At 44.4% G+C, this 21,701-nt stretch overlaps 2 protein-coding genes across 3 annotated transcripts in view; both read left to right on the top strand.

Moving 5' to 3' along the window:
- taf2 (TAF2 RNA polymerase II, TATA box binding protein (TBP)-associated factor) overlaps positions 1-9,710 on the top strand; it is a 34,263-nt gene extending 24,553 nt beyond the window's left edge. The window contains exons 24-27 of the mRNA XM_040034901.1: positions 3,171-3,400; positions 5,913-6,077; positions 6,554-6,656; positions 8,659-9,710. Of these exons, the coding sequence (XP_039890835.1) occupies positions 3,171-3,400; positions 5,913-6,077; positions 6,554-6,656; positions 8,659-8,957 (797 nt within the window). The 3' untranslated portion in view covers positions 8,958-9,710. The remainder of the gene's footprint in view (positions 1-3,170; positions 3,401-5,912; positions 6,078-6,553; positions 6,657-8,658) is intronic.
- A 5,061-nt stretch (positions 9,711-14,771) lies between these two features.
- The window catches only part of enpp2 (ectonucleotide pyrophosphatase/phosphodiesterase 2), a 74,322-nt gene continuing 67,392 nt past the window's right edge, over positions 14,772-21,701 (top strand). Inside the window, exons 1-2 of one of the 2 annotated variants that reach the window (XM_040034899.1) lie at positions 14,772-14,992; positions 15,674-15,779. In XM_040034899.1, the coding sequence (XP_039890833.1) occupies positions 14,975-14,992; positions 15,674-15,779 (124 nt within the window). In that variant the 5' untranslated portion in view covers positions 14,772-14,974. The remainder of the gene's footprint in view (positions 14,993-15,673; positions 15,780-21,701) is intronic. The other variant, XM_040034898.1, reaches the window with a different exon arrangement.

Here is a 21,701-nt window from a genome sequence, read left to right as displayed (position 1 = left end):
AGCAGACTAACAAGGAGCACTTGCACATAAGCACAACTCTTATTTGAACACATGTTTAATGTGAACCTGTTTTACTGGAACGGTATACGTGTGACAGAAAGAAAGCACAATAGCTGCTGGAGTAGGCACACAGCTCCCAGACTGAACACAGGACCTGATCCTGTCTCGTGACAGCCTCACCCTGCCGTCAGTCTCGCTCTGTGGCTGCACAGCTGTCTCCTCAGGTTCACAGCAGTGTGTCTGATTAATGAGCTTTAAGTTTTGGTCTGCTGCCGTACGGCTTTTGTTCCTCGGGAACAAATTACAACGTAGCTTTTCCTTCTCCTCTCACGATGTGGGCTCTACCCATGAACCACAGGCAGGGCAAATTACACTGATGGTGAGGTCAGCTAATGCTCACTCAGTTGTTCTTGCAAGAACTGCGCCCACAGCTAATATACACTGTATGTACCAGAACCAAGAACATGTTTTCTTCGCAGCATGCTGTCTTTAATTTCTCTGGGACACAATTCCAGGAAAGTCATTTGAGCTAAAAAGTTTCCTCTCTGTACACGGAGCCACGGCCAGCAGAGGCTTGGAGGTTTAAGTTGAAAGAAATGATTGTATTTGGACTGAAGAACTTAAAAAGCACCAGACTTTTACCACTTCTCCTCTGGTCGTTACATCTGCACTGAGGAGGCTTGCTCTCTGAATGGTTTCAAAACCCAGACTCTCTGTATTGTGTTGTTCTCAGCATGCCCCACCAAGGCCCCTTCACATGCTGCCTTTAACCCCCTCAGTGAGCATGCAGGAGGACGCGGGGTTCTTTCAGAAAAGTCGTTTGCTGGTCCATTTACAATGTTTTCCAAATGTTTGAAGGCCTTCTCATTGAGTTTATGTTTATTATTGTTGGCAGGAGGCTGTGAAGTGCAACCATCAACTGACATATTTCTATCAAGCATAATAACTGCAGTTTATAATCATCACCACAACAACATGAAGCTGCGATAAATAACTTCCCACTTCCACGTGTCTGACTGGACAGACTTCTGTCAGACTCCTAAACCAAGCAGCTGTTGCTCAGCTCTCATACAGGATACTGACTGTAATCCTCTACAGCAGATCACAGCAAAAGACTTGGTTCTGTCTTTGTGTTTTCAAACTGGTAATGCAACACTTGAGTCTCTCAGTCAGCTGGTTTCCAGAAAGTGAGAAACATAAAAGAAAAACCTTCAGCTTTTGCCAGTTTGCATGAATCAGCACTAAAGTAAAGTGGCATTAAACTGCAGATGCATATTCTCTGCTCCAGAATGACCTTGAGCCTTGGTTTAATTCCTTCTACACACCTTTAGCTCCACACAGGTGTCTGCAGATCTGACACCCTGAATGATACAGCCACGTGGACATCCTGTTGAGAACCGAGGGGGAAAAACCTTTTCTTGTGATTTGTGTGTCCACTACAGAGAGAATAAGTGAATAGGCGGAGTTTCATGAGGTTCTCTCGAGAGCGGTGTGGCTCTGCAACTCAGTGTGGCTGTAGTAACCCATCAGTTTCAGTATGGATAAATCTTTCTGTTGTTTATTATGAATGATTTATTTAAAACAAATATTCAGTGTATTCAATGTGAGAGGAAGTTAAGTAAAGAAAATATAGGATTTTCCAGTGGGATGACACAAATGTCATACAGAGAGGAAGCTGAAGATGATGCAAATCATCAGCTTCGGGGTCTCCAAACATGCTGCTATGCATGATGATCAGAGGTTTGTCCAGAATCATCTTTGCAAACTTGCTCTGTGCCACCACGTTGTCTTTAGAGACAAGAGGTTTTCTCCTGGCAACCCTTCCAAACATATTAGCATGTGGCCGCTCATTACCATCCTACTTCCTGCTTCCATTGGATTGCATTAGACTTTGTGTAACTAGCTGTCCTTCTGACTTTGCTGTGTAGTTGTTGTTAGCTGCCAGTCGCAGCAGATGTCCCCGCCCCTCCCTGAGCCTGGTCGGAGGTTTCTTCCTGTTAAAAGGGAGTTTTTCCTTCCCACTGTCACCAAAGTGCTGCTCATAGGAGGTCATATGATTGTTGGGTTTTTCTCTGTATGTATTATTGTAGGGTCGACCTTACAGTATAAAACACCATGAGGTGACTGTGATTGGGCGCTGTATGAATAACATTGTTTTTCTGTGTTTTAGCGCTAGCTGCCATCTTTTGATGTCTTCAGAAGAAGCTAACTGTACAAATTTAAACCAAACAATATTGGCAACTGTGAGAGTTAAAAGGTCTTCATGGATGTGATTTCTGTAGGTCCTTTGACTAGTTATGGTCTACATCTTGGTGCAGCGCTTATATACAAACCCAAAGCTCTGCTTTCTATTGTGTCCTCAGTTTTCATTATTTCTTTCTCTTCCAGGGGGTCCTGTCTTTCAGCCAAAGGTTTAGTCTGCCAAACAAAATACACTCCATGTCAGAAGCCAATTACAAGTATATGTTCACAGTTTCATGTTCTTCTGGGCTTTTATTCCAACATGTTATTAAATTTATTGATTTACAAGTTTGAGGCATGGACATAAATATTAATGATCATTGTTTCCTGACGATGTCTGTTTGCCGTTCTGGTTAGTGTGAGCGGCTGCCAGTTGAAACCCGAGCTGCCCGGCGTGTGGTAACCTTAAATACCATGTTCTGATAGCGTGTTGGTCATTTTATAATCCTTTTTCTCCATAGCCCCCCCCCCGTGTGTTAAACCAGCACACTCGCACAGGATGGTGTTTCACTGACTGAAGGTCAGGGAACACAAACTAAGAGGACGTTCTGCTGCTGTTAGTCGTTTTTTTCAATCATCTTCTAAAACCACAGGCCAGCCTCTGGCCTTTGGTTTGCTGGCTTCAGCAAGATTTGGAGTTTACTTCATGCCAAATCCAAACTACTCAAATGACTCACATAATGAGACATTCAGGCTTGCTGTCACTGAGAGCCTATTATCTGTATTTAGTAGTGTTGGGATTGTCTCTCCGGGGATGTCAAATAAAGCGTGTGGTCGAGCAGTATGCAGCTCAGGATTAAATGCGGGCATGTACTCGTTGAAAAAAGCTTAACATGCTTGTAGATTTCCAAACGACTGCACTCAAAGCTGCCGTCTTAGAGAGTACGACAGCAGGCTCAGGAGATGTAATATATCCTCTTCTTTCTCAGGTACGTCCCATGACTGGCGGCTGCGCTGCGATGCTGTCAATCTCTACTACATGTTGTTTGGTCTGACTCGGCCCTCGTGCCTTCCGCTGCCAGAACTGGGCCTGGTACTCAACCTGAAGGAGAAGAAAGCAGTACTTAATCCCACCATCAAGCCTGAGCTGGGAGTCGGTGCTGTTATGGACACGCCTGCCAGCATAGGCATCCACGGTGTGGGCATGAGCTATGCAACAGTAAGTGTTGGGCAGTCACTTCATTGCCAATTTTGTTGTTTTTAAAAGCAAAACTCCATCTGTCCACGCCGTCATGGTGCGAAAGGCGATGCAGACTCTGGACAGGTTGTAGCCTATCATAGGGCTGACAGACAACCACAGTCAAGTCACCAGTTAGCCTAGCATCCATGTCTTTGGACTGTGGGCGGAAGCTGGAGTGTCTGGTGAGAACCCACCCAGGAACCAGAGAACATGCAAACTCCACACAGGAAGGCCTCAGCTGGCCAGTGGAGTCAAACCTAGGATTCTAGCTGCTACACAGCCACCAAGAAGCTAACAGGAAGTAAAAACCATCAAGTATTTCACCTCGAAAGCTGGATCCTCACTCCCCACTTTATTATGTACATCAGTTCAACTGCTTGTTAATGCAGATATCCAACCTGGCCGTCTGTGAACACAGAACATGTCACAGCTTGAAGCAGATGGGCGATAGCAGCAAAGGACACACTGGCTGCTAAGAACAGCAAACTGAGACTGGATTGTGTTTTTAGCCGAAATCCTCAGTATGACATGAAGGCTGGAGCCACCAGGGCGTCTCCACAAGCTGCCTTTACCCCCACTCAGTGAGCATGCAGGAGGACTGTGGGTTCTTGTACTTTCAGGGATCTCAGGAAAAGTAGTTTACTGGTCCATATACGGTGTTTTCCAGATCATATTTAAAGACTTCGTTGCTGCTTATTCAGAGTTTGTTTATTATTCCATGTTGGCAGGAGGCTGTGAAGACCTATTTCTATCAAGCATAATAACTGCAGTTTATAATCCTCTCATCACCACAACGACATGAAACCGATCACTTTTGGTCTGGTTGATAAAAGACGGCGATAAATAACTTCCCACTTCCACGTGTCTGACTGGACAGTTTTCTGTCAGACTCCTAAACCAAGCAGCTGTTGCTCAGCGCTCATACCGTTTGATCACTGACTGTAATCCTCTACAGCAGATCCCCGATGAACTGGAGGAATGTTGCTTGGTTTGAGTTTCTGCTTTGACAGTTAGATAGTAGGATCAGAAAACATGGATCCATCCTACTTTATAACCACGGTACAGGCACTTTCTTCTCCCGTAGTACCAGCTGAGCATCGTTTCAACACCCAAGCGTACTCGAGTATTGTTGCTGACCATGTCCAAATCCTTTATGCCCACACTGTCTTTATGTACCATGTTCTGACAGCTGTTTCCAGCAGGATAACACACAGCGTGACAAACCTCGGGTCACTGCACACTGGTGTCTTAAGGATGAGAGTGAGTGAATATTCTGAAGCATGGCTCCCAAACAGACGACGAGGAGTTTATACCAAAGACCAACCTGAGAACTTAAGTTGAACTTGGAGCGGAGTAAATGTTGGCGGTTTAAGTGTCTCCAGCAGCCTTACGACGGTGTGATGAGTTATCGTGTCGGGTTTCACTCGTTTTTAACTCCAGCGGTGATGTCAGCAACTAACTGCTCTGTGGTCGTTTCTTTTCCTTCAGTTGTTTTTGATTTACGTGTGCCACACTGAAACGTTCACACGGCGCACACGTAGAAGCTGCCTCATAAAAGCGGTATTATTTTTGGTTGGACCCTGTGTAATTATGGCTACTACAGGATAATGCTGCCAGCAGTATTTGGCTGTACCCCATCATCACTGCGTCAGCCAGAATCACCAAACAGAACAGCCTTCTGCTTGTTTGTTCATGATCAAAATCTCTGCGGCGGTTGATTAAACCACTCCATTACACACGTTAACTGCAGCGCACACTCAGAAGTCTGCAGGTTCTCAAAGATATGATTGAAATCATGTAAAGTGTGTCATGACTCTGTTTAACATGAAGTGCCCAGAATTTTAGGACTCGGTCCTCTTCACTGCCCTTAACCCCAGTTTTTCTACCAACACGTTGGCCCCACACCTTAATTCCCGAGTGACCGTTGGAAAAGCGTACAGTATGGCGAAACATGCACATGTTACATTTTAAGACGGTGTTAATCTTTTTAAATAAAAGCCTCACCCTCTAAAATCGCCTCTGCAGGACTAAAGTGAACTGGAGGCACATTTCAAATGCTCAACCTCTGTGTGCAAGCTAGCATCAGCCAAAGCCGCTAGCGCTAAAGCCCTGACGTGGTAGCATTGTAGGACTGCTTAGCTCCCACTCAGCTGTACTTGTTGTAGTCACGTACTGTTGGATGGACAGTGGCAGTGTTGAAAAACACGTGGACTCTAACAGTAATGTGAGCTAGGTATGTATGCACAGGCAGAGGCCCATAGATGCTTCAATCTAATCATAACTGCTCATTTTCAACCAAGTTTCAAGTCCTTGTGTAGCTGGATTTGCTATTTGTGATACTTGGTGAGCTGTTTTAGCCTAAATGTTAATAGCAATTATAACAGTTCTCTAATAAAGTGTGTATTCTATTGCTGTAGCTACTTTACTGCCCTGTCCTGCTGTCAGAGCTGGAGCTGCTGCTCATTCTGATTGCTTTCTTTGTGTCTGTCAGGTGGACGACGAGCCAGATCCTGTCTCACTGGGTGTGTGTGGCGTAGGCCAGCCCCCTCAGGGCCTGAAGAGGAAGGCTGACACCCCACTGGGATCTCCTCCAGAGCCAGGACAGGTACTGCAGCAGCAGGATGATGATGGAAGGGGAGCACGCTACAAGATCAGAGTAAGATGCTAATGACACACTAAAGAAAAATTCATCAGCCATATTTTTAAAACACTAAACAGAAAAGAACAGTATAATCTGCACCGAACACCAACGTCTCTTGATGGTGACAGCAGGTGATAGTGGTAATGCAGGACATTTAAACAAGAAGCCATCACTACTGTAGCCGTAGTAACTTCAGATCAGCTGGACAACTGCTGATGCTTTATACCTCTGTTAAGCTGTCCACCAAATCTGAAAAACAAAACTGCTTAACAATGTCTCTGTTCACAGTAAAACTTTCCAACATGTCAAGTCTGTTAAACAAAACTGTTGTGCAGTTTATACTCGATGGGCTGTTCCACTGAAATCTGGAATAACACGTTAAGAAACGTCTCCTCTTTATAGTGGCTCACAAAAGCATTATGATCCATAAAAACTGCTTTCATTGAAACTGAACGATTCACTATCTCTAATTAACTTCTGCTCTGTTGTAGTTCAACACTATGGAAGATGAAGACATTGACATGGAAACTGTTCATGACAGTCAGGCCTTCATTCACCATCACCTAAATCTGCTGGAGAGACCTTCTACACCTGGTACACACACACACACACACACACACACACACACACACACACACACACACACACACACACACACTGCCGAATGCCTAACCCTTACCCTAAACCTAAACATAACCTAATTGTAACGCTGACACTAAAACCACATTTTGAGCCTCAAAAAGGCTTCAAACTTGTGCGGCCCGGGTTGTGTGTCCTCACAAGTGACTGTTGGTTCTCACAAGTATAGCAGAATGCAGATTTTGGTCCTCACAAAGATAGCTAGACAGGAACACACACACACACACACACCACTGTAGAGGACATTACATTCACGTCACATCCTACAAGCAAGCACTTGACAACAAGAAGAAACCAGCAAAACCAGGCTCAGTGAGGCGCACCAGTACCTCAGCTGGTCGGGGGTGAGGGCGATTAATAATAACTAATGATTATAAATGCAGTGGTGTATAAACACAAAGTGAATAGGAGGCTAAGGCGCTTGGAAAGAGTGACTGGACTTCCTTAAATGTCTTGAAGACGTTTCCCCTCGCATCCACGAGGCTTCGTTATTTCTAACACGGTGAAGAGTACCAGGTATTTCAACCCTTGTGGAGTTCCACTCAGAGCCATCGTTAGCAATATAAACTCAGCCACCTACAACTTTTTGCAAACACCAGCCTAGCTTCACTTGTGGGCAACACACCCCATCGCATCAAACACTCCACTAACTTCTCCAACAAGGTCTGCAACGTTATGCTGAATCCAGATAAAAACATGCCTGTGCCACAGGATCTCCAGTATCACCCATTGTAGCCAAGCTTCACAAGGAGGAAGTGGAAAGTGAAGCTCTGGGCTCTTCAAAGGGACAGAACCTAACCACTGGTACAGCTACATGGATGATACCTGGGTCAAAATCCAAACCCAAGCAGTAGAAGCCTTCACTGTTCATCCCTCTACACTGGAGGAACCAAACAGCCGCTCCATAAACACATGGCAGAACATAGAAGAGCCACCTCGACAGGACATCTGGGGCATTATTAAACACATCCACTGATGGCTGAAGAACCTTAATCTGAACCTAAAGGGGAGCTCGGGCCACTGGTTTGGGTTGAGTCCAGCCAGGGAATAGAAACCTGCAGAAACCTGACCTTTTTGGGTTTCTGTAGAAAGTAAACTTGCTCTGCAAATAAACTTGGAGTGAGTAACAAATGAGGTCAATATTTGCAGGTTCCCAGTCAGAATTTTAAACTGGTAACTCAACTCAGATTTCCAACTCAGAAGTTGAAGCAGCCACAGCAGCCTCGAGTTACCAAAGATGGCGGCAGTAGGAAAACTGTCAAAGCACTGTTGTGTATTTGGGGCTATGCACACAGCACTGACTGCACGTTTTTCTTCTTCTTCTTTTTTCCCGCCTGTCCCGTTTGGCTCTTTAGCATCAGAATTATTGTCTAAAGGCAAAGAAAGATGCCCAATGGATTTACTTTACCAAATGGACCATCCCAGCCTCGCTGTATTGGTCTGTTTGATTCACCTTTTATTGTTTATTGTTTATTTTATTTTCACTTGCTCCACACGGGACAGACATGACTGGGAGAAAGAAAGAGGGAAAGAAAAACAGCGGGGAAGAGGGACGGTGATAAAGGGCAAAAAACAAAAACCAACAAAACAAACAGACAAAAAATCCAAATATCGATCACCTGGATCAGCTGTTGAGAAAGAAAAAAGAGAAATCGAGCAAAAAGAAAGAGAGCAACATAATAAACAACATCATCGCGATGATCTATGTGAATATAACAGTAAACACTAAATATTATTGTGCAGCACGTAAGTCCGTCAGCAGTTTCTGTCGTGTAGTGGTTATCACGTTTGCCTGACTGCACTGTTTTTAAAAGAAACCTGCTTTTCGCTGTATTGCTAGTGATGCACGAGTGGCTCTACCTGACCAAAGAAAGGTAGCCAGCTATCAGAGCGTGGCAATGAACAGGCCTTTGACACACCCCAGCTTTAAATCTGACACTTGTCTTTCTCATCTCAGGTAAAGAGCCATCATCTGTTGAACAGGCTCTGCTGTCCATGCCTGCCACACCCGTGCCATCTTTCCCCAAAGAGACCACCTCCTCATCCTCTAAGCATGGAGGCGACCACGGCCACCATCACCACCACCATCACCATGAGCATAAGAAGAAGAAGAAGAAGCATAAGCACAAACACAAGCACAAGCACAAACATGAGAGCAAGGACAAGGAGAAGGACCGAGACCGGGACAACTCGCACACCTACAGCAACAGCCCGGCCAGCGGCAGGTCGCTGCGCTCGCCCTCTCTGTCCGACTGAGCGTCCAGAGGCTGGCGCTCTCCAGCTGCTGTTGGCGCCGGCTGGGTTAACGGCTTGCATGTGGCATGCAACAGCACACTTTCCTCCGTTGCTTCCATGTCTGGACTCAACATTGATTCCTCAGTAGTATTATGAGACAGGAACTCTGCTGTTGCAGTGTAAGCCTCAGAACCGAAGTCCTCGGCACAGACGCCAGGGAAACTTCCACTGAGGCTGTGATGTCATCCAGGTAAACCCTCCCGAGACCTCCCTGTGTCCTTACACCACACACACGTACACCACTTCCAGGCTGTGTGGGGCGTGCAACCACACACACCTCTCTCCACAAACAGCCTCACCCCACAGCTCAATCCCAGCATTCAGCGTCTGCTGAGGGGAGAAGTGACGGCTCGTGTTGTGGATTCTGCATGGACGGCGTGCAGAGACATTAAACTGATGGATTTCACTGCACTGCACCACTGAAACTCGAGTAGTGTGCGCGCGTGTGTGTTTTATACTTTGCTTCCTAATTGCATATGTTTTGGTATCCACAGACGTTGTAACTGCATTAAACAGCGTTCGTGGCTGGGTTTACTCTGGCATCATGTCTTAGCTTTGATTAGGTGGTTTTAACCAAGAACAGAAGTCATTCAGCATTTAGATAAACAGCTGAGCACCGGCCCTCTGTCACCAAAAACGGTTTTTGTATCTTCTGGTTCACCTCACCATGCCGAAATCCAACAATAAAAGAAAAAGATTGTGTCACTCTTCAAATGTTGCCGTTCTTTCCTCATTGTGTACATGTGAATGTTTGTGGGAAGCTTCCTCCTCAGCCTGTCAGGAGGTTGGAAATTCCCTTGATGGGATTGTAGTGTTTTCATTGAGTTAATGACAGTTGTACGAGTCCAAAACCTGTAAAATGTAAATGGACTGCAGCACAATGTAGAGCGTACCAACTACAAGATGAACTTTTGTAAGAGATCAATGTAATTTTTTATTGTAGTTTTATTTGAATAGAGCCAGAATATCAGCCAAGCATCAAGAAAAAAGACTTTGTTCTGAACTGTTTTGCATGTCACTGAGTGAAATAAGGATTTGTTCCTCCACAACGCAGCCAGAATTCTGGCTCCCCCAGGTCTGTGCGCCTGTGTTGCACACACATTACAAGCAATCACTTAGAGCTATTCCCGATCTCAGCTTGATATGTGTTTAAGGCACCAGTCCAGTCAGTTTCTGCCATTCCAACCTCTCCTCCACCGTCGGTAAGACCAAAGAGCTGGAGGTCGGGATAAGATCGTAGACCTGCAGGAGGCTGAAATGAGCTACGATGCCATCAGCAAAAAAGCTCGATGAGCAGGTGAGATGACTGACATAATAATGGAGCAGTTATTCAGAAATAGAAGAAATGTTAAGTGACCATCAATCGGCCTCGGTCTGGGGCTTTCTACAAGATCTTGCCTCGTGTGAGGACGATCATGAGAAATGTGGTGAATCAGACTAACTGCACCAGAGGAGCTTGTTGAGGAGGCAGGTGCGCAGGCTCATCTTACGTTCGCCAGTGCACGTGTGTCGCAGCTGCAGCAGCAGTCGTACGGTGTTGTGAAAAAAAGGACCGAAATGCAGGGACTGACATAGACGTGAGGGGTGAGCTTTGATTTACATGAGGCGATAATACAGATAAAGATAATACAACGGAGGTGGCGAGGACAGGAACTAAGATAAACCTGAACTGGAAAAAACTAGTAAAGCTGAAATCATAATATGCAGGGAGAGAGAGGGGAATGACACACTGAAGGAGGACACAGCTGAACCTGATTAGACACAACAGAGACAGACCCTCAGAGTAAAACAGGACAATCACAAACTCAGGGACACGAACAGAGCACCGGGGGAGGACACAGGATACCAACATCAGAATAAACTAGAACATAAAAGAATAATACTAAACACAAAACGCTGGGTGAAACGACCCAGGACCATGACAATGTGATTCAGAGGAGAAAGTGTTGTGGGAACATGAAACCAAACAGACCTCTTTGGCATCATCGTGTTTGGAGGAACAGAAATGCTGAGTATATCCCAAAAACACCACCTCCACAGTAAAGCATGGAGGTGGAAACATTACGCTTTGAGACTGTTTCTCTGTTAATGACACAGGACAACTTCATGTTGCCCTGTAGGGGATAAGAGATGGGACTTGTGTATCGTAAAACCACGGTCCCTTAGCCAGAACACTGAAGATGGGCCTTGAATGGTTCTTCCAGCTTAGCAGTGATATAAAAATATTTCCGAGTGGTCAAAGAAGAAGCACATTAAGGTCACGGAGTGGCTCCAGACTCTCCAGATCTCAGTCCTGCAGAAAATTGTAGAGGGAAGCTTTGAGTTCAAGTCATGTGCTCGCTCGAAGGGGCTCGTCTGTTGGGGGTTTTCTGTGTAGCACTGTGGGGTCTTTACATTACAACATAAAGCACCTTGAGGCAACTGTTGCTGTGATTTGGTGCTATATAAATAAAACTGAATTGAAGTTGCCAAGCAGCAGCCAAGAAACCTAAAGGGTTAAGATTTTCTGTAGAGTGGAACAAAATCCCCCCTGAGATGTGTGCAAACCTGTGCTTGCCAATAAGAGTTGTTAGTGTTGTTTGTGTTGTTTGTGTTGTTAGTGTTGTTTTGCCGGAGGACCAAATACTTATTTCACTCAATGACATGCAAACATGAGTTCTTGCCCCAAGTGGAGGAGTTCAAGTATCTCGGGGTCTTGTTCGCGAGTGATGGGAGAAGGGAGCCGGAGATCGACAGACGGATTGGGGCTGCAGCTGCAGTAATGCGGACGCTGCACCGGTCCGTCGTGGTGAAGAGGGAGCTGAGTGTAAAAGCGAAGCTCTCAATTTACCGGTCGATCTACGTCCCTACCCTCACCTATGGCCACGAGCTGTGGGTAGTGACCGAAAGAACGAGATCGCGGATACAAGCGGCAGAAATGAGCTTCCTCCGAAGGGTGGCTGGCCTCTCCCTTAGAGATAGGGTGAGAGGTTCGGCCATCCGGGAGGGGCTCAGAGTAGAGCAGCTGCTGCTCCACATCGAAAGGAGCCAGTTGAGGTGGTTCGGGCATCTGAAAAGGATGCCCCCTGGGCGCCTCCTGGGTGAGGTGTTCCAGGCACGTCCCACCGGGAGGAGGCCCCGGGGCAGACCCAGGACACGCTGGAGAGATTATATCTCTCGGCTGGCCTGGGAACGCCTTGGTATTCCCCCGGATAAGCTGGAGGAGGTGGCTGGGGAGAGGGAGGTCTGGGCCTCTTTGCTGCTGCCCACGCGACCCGGCCCCGGATAAGCGGATGAAGATGGATGGATGGGTGGACATGCAAATCATTACTTTAACATAATGCGCTTTTTCTGATTTCATAATCCTTATTATTATTGTTGCATCATTTATGATTTATCATTGTTATCATTTCATTGACACATTTATTGAAACTGGTGAGGTTATATTAAAGTCTGTATTTCAGGTGTTAGCATAAGCACATAATCTTTCATTGCAGGTGCAACTGTAATCATGTTATACACATATTGCATAATTAAAGGGTTGAAGCTCGGTTAAGTTAATTAATGGTTTGAAGCTACGGGCAGCGCGATGTCTGGCCGATCAATGGAGCAAAGTTCAGCTATTGAAAGGGTGCCTACATGTTTACAGTATAATTTACTACATGTTGCCTGTGTGCATTTAGCAGGCTGCTGCACTGGAGTTTGCCTGGTAACAGATGACCTAGAGGGAGGTCATGCACTTAGATTAACGACACAGACACATAGCCTGCCTGGGTAAACTGATGGCAAGTGTTGTCTAAGTCTAGAAAAGTGTAATAACAGGATGCATCTGGGAGGCGGTGGAGGAACTGAGAGAGGAACTGTTCTGTTTAAGAATATCTGACATAGAATTACTGGAACAGGCATGTTGTTTTTCATCTGCGGTGATGCGAGTTACTGGTCATCATAAGTATAAATATCACACCCACCTATTGTCAGGCGGGAGATGGAGCCTGATGTTTTGCAGACCCCATTTTCACCACATGTGTGTGTTTTAATTAGAGATGGCACGATACCACTTTTTTATGTCCGATACCGATACCGATATCATAAATTTGGATATCTGCCGATACCGATATGAATCGGTGTTTTTTAATCAACAAACTGTTTTTTTTTAAATATCTTGCTGCATTTTGTATAAGTTCATACTCAGTTTAAAACACACAACTACATAAAGCTATTCTGTTATACCTGTAAAAAAAAAAAAAAAAAAAAAAAAAAAACCAACAAATGCAAAAAAAAATTAAAACCTCATAGTCACAATACTGATCAAGCACTAATGACTTCAAACTACATCCCCTGTATTCTGGTTGATAAAATAAAGTTAGCATAAATATTACAACCTCTAATAGGGTTCCAACTCCCAGCAACAACAAAAATAAATAAATAAAAAATAGGGAACCACCCCTCACGCTCCACCTCATGATGCTTAATCGACGTAATCAACCTTAATTTGATGCAGTGTGAAAAAAATGCACAGAAATAAATTACTTTTCAAGAAATATTAAATAGATTCAACATCTTTCTTCAACAAAATTGCAGACTGCACAGATGGTACCTTCCCAAAGGAAAAAGTACTATAGCTTACTAGGGTATATATATTAGACTTAATAGTTACTATATACAGTAATGGACTTCTATTCATTTTACATCAAATTAAAACTTTGGGTGTCAGATAATTATTTATTAAAAGCTCGACATTTTAAATGAGAATAAGAAAGAAAAGTATGTCTTTGTGCCCCCTTTTCCCTGTTAATGCCCTATCGGCCCCCCTGGCTAAACTTTGCTAGATCCGCCCCTGCACAGTTACGTCAGCTGTAGAAAAAGATCCTCGAGTAGAAAGTAATATTAAATACATTCTAACAACAGCTTATCAAGCTTAAACGTGCTGCTGTTGTTCAGCCGCTGGTTTCCTCTTTCTGGTGCAAAAACAAACCAGAGAGACGGACTTGCGACAGAAAAGACGATCAGCTGATCGTTAAGCAGTTTCATGATTGAAGTAGCAGCAAGAAGAGGCAGTCGCTTGTTAAGCTTAACGCAGGAATGCTTTACAAACATTCAGAGATGGACTTACACACTTGCTTTACTTCTCTCGGGGATAACTTTGTCGGAGATGAAATGCCGGGTTGCTAGCGAAGCTCCACATGCTATCCAGACCACCGACAGGTCCCGCATGCCACAGCCGCTCTATCACGTGATGCATACTGCTCCCACGTGCTAACTTCTGAGGTGAGTTACGGCGTGTTGCAAGTTTTGTGAGCTGCTTTCCTGATATTTATAATGGATCATTACATTTTTTATTTTTCTCCGATATCTGATCCAGTAATTTAGGTCAGTATCAGACCGATACCGATACGTAATATCGGATCGGTCCATCTCTAGTTTTAATAAAATCATTTGTGTTGACCCACTATGGACTTTCAGTCGTATGTCTCTTCCTCAAAATTCGAACCGCGACAACATAAATTAATTAATAAATGAACTTTTGGTTAAATTTAGGCTTCGGCGTATATTTTATTCATTTCTAATTTCAAGTAAAAATCTTGGAACTGATCCAGCATCAGTTTCAGGGCCCGAACTTTAGTCAAGTTTCACTTTTACAGAAGCGGTTTGGCTATAGACGAGTGTCGGCAGCCAAGAGATAGAGATTATTGATACACTGTAAAAAATAAAAATAATTGTCGTGTTTCTTAAGCACCTTACTGTCCTGTGAGTAAATACTCTCAGTCGGAGCTAACCGCAGCTCAGTGGCTGTGGAGACGTTTCATGTCTCAGCCCGGAGCCCTCCTCCACAGCTGCACCAATCAGAATCCTGTCCGCTCCTTTCAGTCACCTCCCCCTCCCTCGCTGCTGTTCCTCTTCAACGGTCCTCCGCTCCGGTGGTCCTTCGGTGTGGAGAGTCAGCATCAGTCACTCACGGACCTACAGCGCGGTGCAACACCGAGGACGCACAGAGGAACATGTTGCTGCACAAACTGGTAAGAGTCCACGTGGAAGAGTTTTAACTGCAGCTGACTTCGGAAAAATCTGCATGTTTTGTGCGTAAATCCCCGTGCAGTGACGCGTTAGACCGCGTGTTTCTTGGTAGTTTGCGTTATTCTGCGTGGAACCTCTACACCCCCCCTGTCCTCCCTGCTGATGAGCATTTGCAGAACAATTGTGGATTCTTCTGTCATTTCCGAAAGGTCACAGATCTGTCAAACTATCAGGCGATTGTGATGCAGCTGAGGGGTGGTCTCTCTCCACTTTGAGCTCAGCACCCCGCGGTGTTCGCAGGTCACGGGGGAAACCTGCAGTTTGTGTTACACCAGCTCAAATAAAGCTTTCATGCATCACAAACTTCTGAAGCTCGTTTATGAGCAGCCAGTGAAAACAAGTCAGTCTATGGTGAAAACGGGGTTTGCAAATGAAAAGTGCTTGAAGTCAAATACGTGACATGTTGCTGTTCCTCTGCACTGTGTTTGCTCGCTGATGAATAAACCTCATGACCCTTTCACTAAGCTCTCAGGCGGAGCACTGCAGGTGGAGTGTGAATGTAGGCTGCCATGAATATCTGTAGCAGAAGAGTAACTCTTAAATCCCAGCTTGAGCACCACTGGAAGATGCAGCCTGTAGACTGTATGAATGCCTGCTCTGATGTCGGTACTTTGTGTCCTCAGCTTGTGTGGACCCTGTCAGTCCTGTGCGGGGCTGACATGTTTTGGGGTTTTGTGTATGATCGGCCCAAACGCTCAGGAGAAGACGGGACCTCGGCCAGGACAGAAAGTGAGTACGCTGCTGTAACTACACCGACCGCTGATGTCTGTGTGGACTGTATGGTGCTATAAAAATAAGAACTCATGCATGTAGATATGAGTTTTGTTTTCCCAAGTTATGGTGTTTTATGATACTTAGTGGTTGGTGGTATCAAAATGAAGTCATTTTGACAAACACAGAAAATTAGATTTTCATGTTTAATGGGGACCTATTCTGATATAGGTCCCACCTCCATATTTTATCCAAAATATTTATTATTGTAGTTCAAATTAATCCAGATTTATCTGCCTCAGTTTACTCTGTTATGAAACAAGCTGCTTTAGCAAGAGTTACCCCTCCCTTTAAGCCCACTTTGTTCTGGTTGGCCACTCCACGCACACAGAAGGTTTAAACATAAGGCGGCCGACTGTATAAAAAGATGGATGTAGCTACTGTTGACATGTCTGTGAAGTCTCGTCGTGAAGCATTTTCACTGTTACTGTCTTGGTATAAAAAAAATCAGATGTGATGGGAAGGGTGTGACTCCTTGTTGTCCGGTGAGCTCGTCAGTTTTAAAACAGCGTGATCCAGATTTATGAAACAGACTTTATTCGTCATTCAGTGCAAACTGAAACCAGTGACTGAGACCATAAACTCAGCAGTAAAGTGTTTACAGAGGTCAACTAAGAAAGCTGTCTGCCCACAATCTTCCATAGGACCACGAGCCTTTTTGCTATCATGGCTATCGCCATCTGGTGGCCTTCAGATAGAATGCAGGGTCAAGTCACTGATGTCCATTTTTAACTTTTTTGAAACACACTCCGTACGTCTACAGATTTTTTGAAACAGAAGTCAAGTTGCAACAGCTGAGCTTTCATAACGGTGCTCTTCAAACATGATCAGTTCTAACTTTAGCAGAAAAGACATGGCAGCTGCCAAAACTCGACTCAGACCTAATGCGAGAACTTTATGTGTGGTATTTTTTATTACACAAACAGAAAGTCAAAGACCAAATAGATCAGCAAAGTTTTTATTTCTTTATCAAGTAAAAATGCCAAATTTCTTCTTCATTGCTGTAGTTGCTGCTTATTGAAGTGATTTTCTTTAAGATTGCTGAAGGTGTTTTGATAAAATGGGCAATTTCAAGGCAGGTTGTGACATTTTTCTCACAGTTTGTCTTTTACAAGAAAGATTTCTTAATAGAAAAATCAGTTTTCTGGTGTACGGCAACTGAGAAGAACTGCAGTGTGTTACTTTGGAGCATCAAGCTCATGTGAAACAACCCAGTTTTACTCAAGTCCAGCAGCACAAACACGAGAAACAGCATTAGACGCTTTCATTTAGCTGCCAGAGTGGCTCAGCACGGGGAATGTGAAGTGTGTTTTGGATATGCTTGAATATGTCTTGGCCACGTGTAGGGAGGACATACCTAACTTTATGCTCCACGTCCAAGACACAAGGTTGTTTTTTTTCTGTTTTGTTGAAACACTGTAAATCTGTGTGAGTCTCAGGTGCAATGAGTCGCCCAGCCATCGACAGGAGTGACATCTCCAAACACTAAACGAAAGCAGCCTGAGTGGGTTGTGTCTGCCGGTGCATATGAAATGGACGGACTGAGCGTGTGCTGGTGGTTGTTACAACGATCAGTGTGACCCTGTGAGGTGGTGAGGGAGGGAGTGTGTTTGTGCTGCTCTGCATTAAGTCAACATTAAGAGCTTCAGAGCTCATTTTCAGTCCCAGATTCTCAAACACAGACTTCTGCTGCACTGCGCCGTAGACTGTCGCAGTCTGCGACGGCTGCAGCCGTTTCTGGGATTTCTGTGTGTGTATTGGCTGCATGTTGTGAAGAAATTAAAAACTGAATTTGTTCACTGTGTTCATGTGGATCTGGAAGGAACTGTGGACGTTTTGTGATCTCTATTTGCCTTTCCATTCTTGTAATTACCAGTTTTTCCATCACACTTCAGAATCTCTCATTCTGAATTAGAGCAGGGCGATATGGTCAAAAATATTTATCACGATATATATTTGAAAATTTGCGATAACGATATAACTGACGATATAATTGACGCGAGACAAAACACAACTCTATCATCATCATCCATTTATTTTCACTTAAACAAGCAGCTGTTTTTTTTGTGCATTAAAGCTATATAAAAATTTAACAGTGCAAATGCAAATTCCTTGCTGACAGTTTAACTAAAAGGCATTTCCAGTAGAAACGGGCTGACATATCCTGAGCATAACCATGTATAATATCCACTGAAGTTAAAAAGAGGAGCTTTGCAACATGAAACTGCAGTGTGCCAAATAAAATATTTTTCGGACCATAGTGAAATTTCCCACTCGTGGGACTAATAAAGGTATCTTATCTTATCTATAAGGTGCACGGGATTATAAGGCACATTAAGCGAAACAAAGCAGTCAGATAAATCAAACTTTATTCAACTCTTTCTTCTTGCTTCCTCCACTTCTGTACCATTGATTCATTAATACTGTATTCTATCACAGCTGCTCTATTCCCGTGTTGTTGCAGTATATTAATGACTAACCTTCTATTGTGGATGGATTATCTCAGTTGTTCTCCTGACTGAAGTTTGGTCCGTTTACAGCATCCTGCCATGCGATTGCATTTGTCTCTAACCATCAGGAACCCTCACGTTAACTTTTATAAGTGGAAAAGTGTTCGCGTTCATCCTCCAGCTTCACTGTTTATGTTATGCTAACATAGCTGTGTCGCTAGCGATCATGTAGCACATCATTATATACCAGCTAGCCCAACTTCAGTAACCCTACAAACGTCACTGCTGTTTAGTTTCCTGTAGTGATGTGTCGGTCGCGAACGAAATGGCTCTTAGAGCCGGATCTCTGACGTGAACGACGTGAGCCGGCTCCTTATCGCGAGCCGTGGGTTGTTTTTTTTTTTTTTTCTTTCTCTCACCCTCTCTCTCGCACTTTTTTCCCGCTTCACTCCGCGTGCGAGCCTTGTGCTGTGCGCCAAGGTTATTATCATTAACAAAAACTAACGAAATAATGAAAACTAGAAGTGAAAAAACATTTTCGTTAACGGAAATAAAAATAAAAACAAAAAAAGAAAAACTAACTAAAACTGTAATGAGTGTTCACAAAACTAACTAAAATTAACTGGATTTATAGCAAAATGTGTTTAGTTTCATTGATGTGTGCGTGTCATACAATAGTCAAGGGTGAAAATGAAGTTTAGTTTCCAGATTTTTTTCTTGCTGTGTCTCATTAGAATCAGAATCAGAATCAGAAAGGGGTTTATTGCCAAATGTTGAGCAGGTTTACAACATTAGGAAATTGCTGCGGTGCTTCAGTGCAAACATAGTGTCATAAAGATATAAAAATAAGAATAAGAATTAAAAGTGCTACGTAGAAAGATATGTGCATGAGATATACATGAGATATATACATGAGAATAAGAATTAAAAGTGCTACGTAGAAAGATATATACATTAGTGCAGGTGGTGATCAGTGCCAACATGGAATGATGCAGTGAACACAGCGTAGGGTCATGTGTTAGTGGTGGGAACAGTCATACGGTTATTGTTCATGTGTCCAACAGCAGAGGGGAAGAAACTGTTCTTATGGCGAGAGGTTCTGGTGCGAATGGACCGGAGCCTCCTGCCTGAGGGGAGCAGGTCAAACAGACTGTGTCCAGGGTGAGAAGGGTCAGCTGAGATCCGAGCTGCACGCCGCAATGTCCTGGAGGTGTACAGGTCCTGCAGGGATGGGAGTCTGCAGCCAATCACCTTCTCAGCAGAGCGCACAACACGCTGCAGTCTCTGTTTGTCCCTGATAGTGGCTCCAGCGTACCACACGGTGATGGAGGAGGTGAGGATGGACTCGATGATAGCAGTGTAGAACTGCATCATCGTCCGTGTTGGCAGGTTGAATTTCTTCAGCTGCCTCAGGAAGTACATCCTCTGCTGGGCTTTCTTGATGACGGAGGTGATGGTGGGCTCCCACTTCAGGTCCTGGGTGATGGTGGTACCCAGGAAGCGGAATGAGTCCACAGAGGTGATGGGGGTGTCAGTCAGGATGATGGGGGGGAGTGGGGCTGTGTGCTTCCTGAAGTCCACAATAATCTCCACTGTCTTCTGGGCATTCAGCACCAGGTTGTTGTGGCTGCACCAGGACACCAGACGTTCAACCTCCCTCCTGTAGGCAGACTCATCCCCGTCCGAGATGAGCCCAATAACGGTGGTGTCATCTGCAAACTTGATTAGCTTGACAGACTGGTGGGTGGAGGTGCAGCAGTTGGTGTACAGGGAGAAGAGCAGAGGAAAAAGAACACAGCCCTGAGGGGAGCCGGTGCTGATGGTCCGGGAGTCCGAGACATTCTTTCCCAGCCTCACATGCTGCTTCCTGTCCGTCAGGAAGTCAGTGATCCACCGGCAGATGGGATCAGGCACATTCATCTGGGAAAGCTTGCCTCGGAGATGGTCTGGAAGGATGGTGTTGAAGGCAGAGCTGAAGTCCACAAACAGGATCCTGGCGTAGGTTCCTGGGGAGTCCAGATGCTGAAGGATGAAGTGTAGGGCCATGTTGATGGCGTCGTCTACAGACCTGTTGGCTCTATATGCAAACTGTAGGGGATCCAGGAGGGGGGCCGTGAGGGTCTTGAGATGGGAGAGAACTAGGCGAGAGAATGCCAGCAGGTGGCAGTACGTTAGTCGAGTCGTCAGTGTTGCTGCTCCGTCCACGCGCAGAATCATGTCACGAAAAGTCGGGAGAAAGCGCCAGAGTCCAATTTGGGATTACTTTGAATATGACTCTGTTTTGGATAAAGCAAGTGTCTTGTAGTGGAAAGAGACAAATTATGAGGGACATTTCTAATCCCACAAACCTTAAAGTGCACTTGAAAAGCTCACACAAGAAGGCTAACCTAGCTTATCTTGAGAAGGTAAGGGAGCACACTCAACCCTCATCCCAGAAACAGACGCTAACCCCAGGCAAGGCAGCGTGATGCATCCCGAGACAACAGGATGGGGATATCTACATAACTGTGTGAGTCAGTTGCCTTCAAAAAGTTTATCAATTCACTTGAACCAAAATTACGAACACCCGGGGCCAAGATATACATTTTATAGTTGCCTGGTACCAATGGTTGTTCATCTGCCTTTATTTATTTATTTAAGGAACCCATAGGTGGGAATGTGAGTTGTCTGTCTCTGCGTGTTAGCCCTGCGACAGACAGGCGACCTGTGCAGGGTGCAGGGTATGGTAGCTGGAATAGCAACATACCCAAGGATAAGCAGAAGAGCATGACTGATATGATGAAACTGGGATTTTGGTACACTTAATTATTGCAAACACAACTAAAACTATAACTGAAACTAATCAAAACTAAACTGAAACTAAGGATTTAAAAAAATAAAATAAAAACTAAACTAAACTAGCAAACAATTGGTAAAAACTAATTAAAACTGATATAAAATTGAAAATCTGAAGTCAAAACTAAATAAAAATAAAAACTAATGAAAATTGCAAAACTATTAAAACCCTGCTTTGCCCTGGGCAGAGGGGGGAGGGTTAGGGGGTAGTTACACTGACAGTAGCACAGACAGAGAAAGAGAGCCAGGGCCAACAACGTCACATTAGAAAGGTATAGTAATCGTCCACAAAAAACAAACAAAAAAAAACCAAACTCTTGATTCTTTTGCTTTGATGTAGTTACTTATCTAAGGTAGAAAGTTTTTTTGTTTTTCTTGTTTGTTTGTTTGTTTGTTTTGTTTTTGCTTTGTTTTATTATTTGCTTCGAGCCCTGTGTACAGGAGCTGCATGCAAAAAGATCTTTTGTTAAAAGGGTTGGCGTAATAAGCAAATGCTTCAGCCAATACCTTTTGATTAGCCTTGTCTCGTGCTTTCTTGCTTTGTGGTAGATCTTTGTTCTGTCTTCACTGAGATATTTGAATGCTAATCAATAAA

Source organism: Simochromis diagramma, unplaced genomic scaffold (genome assembly GCF_900408965.1).
Source record: "Simochromis diagramma unplaced genomic scaffold, fSimDia1.1 OVJJ01000084.1, whole genome shotgun sequence".
Classification (NCBI taxonomy): domain Eukaryota; kingdom Metazoa; phylum Chordata; class Actinopteri; order Cichliformes; family Cichlidae; genus Simochromis; species Simochromis diagramma.
Note: the sequence above shows the minus strand (reverse complement) of the source record. Positions and strands in the feature narration are given on the sequence as shown.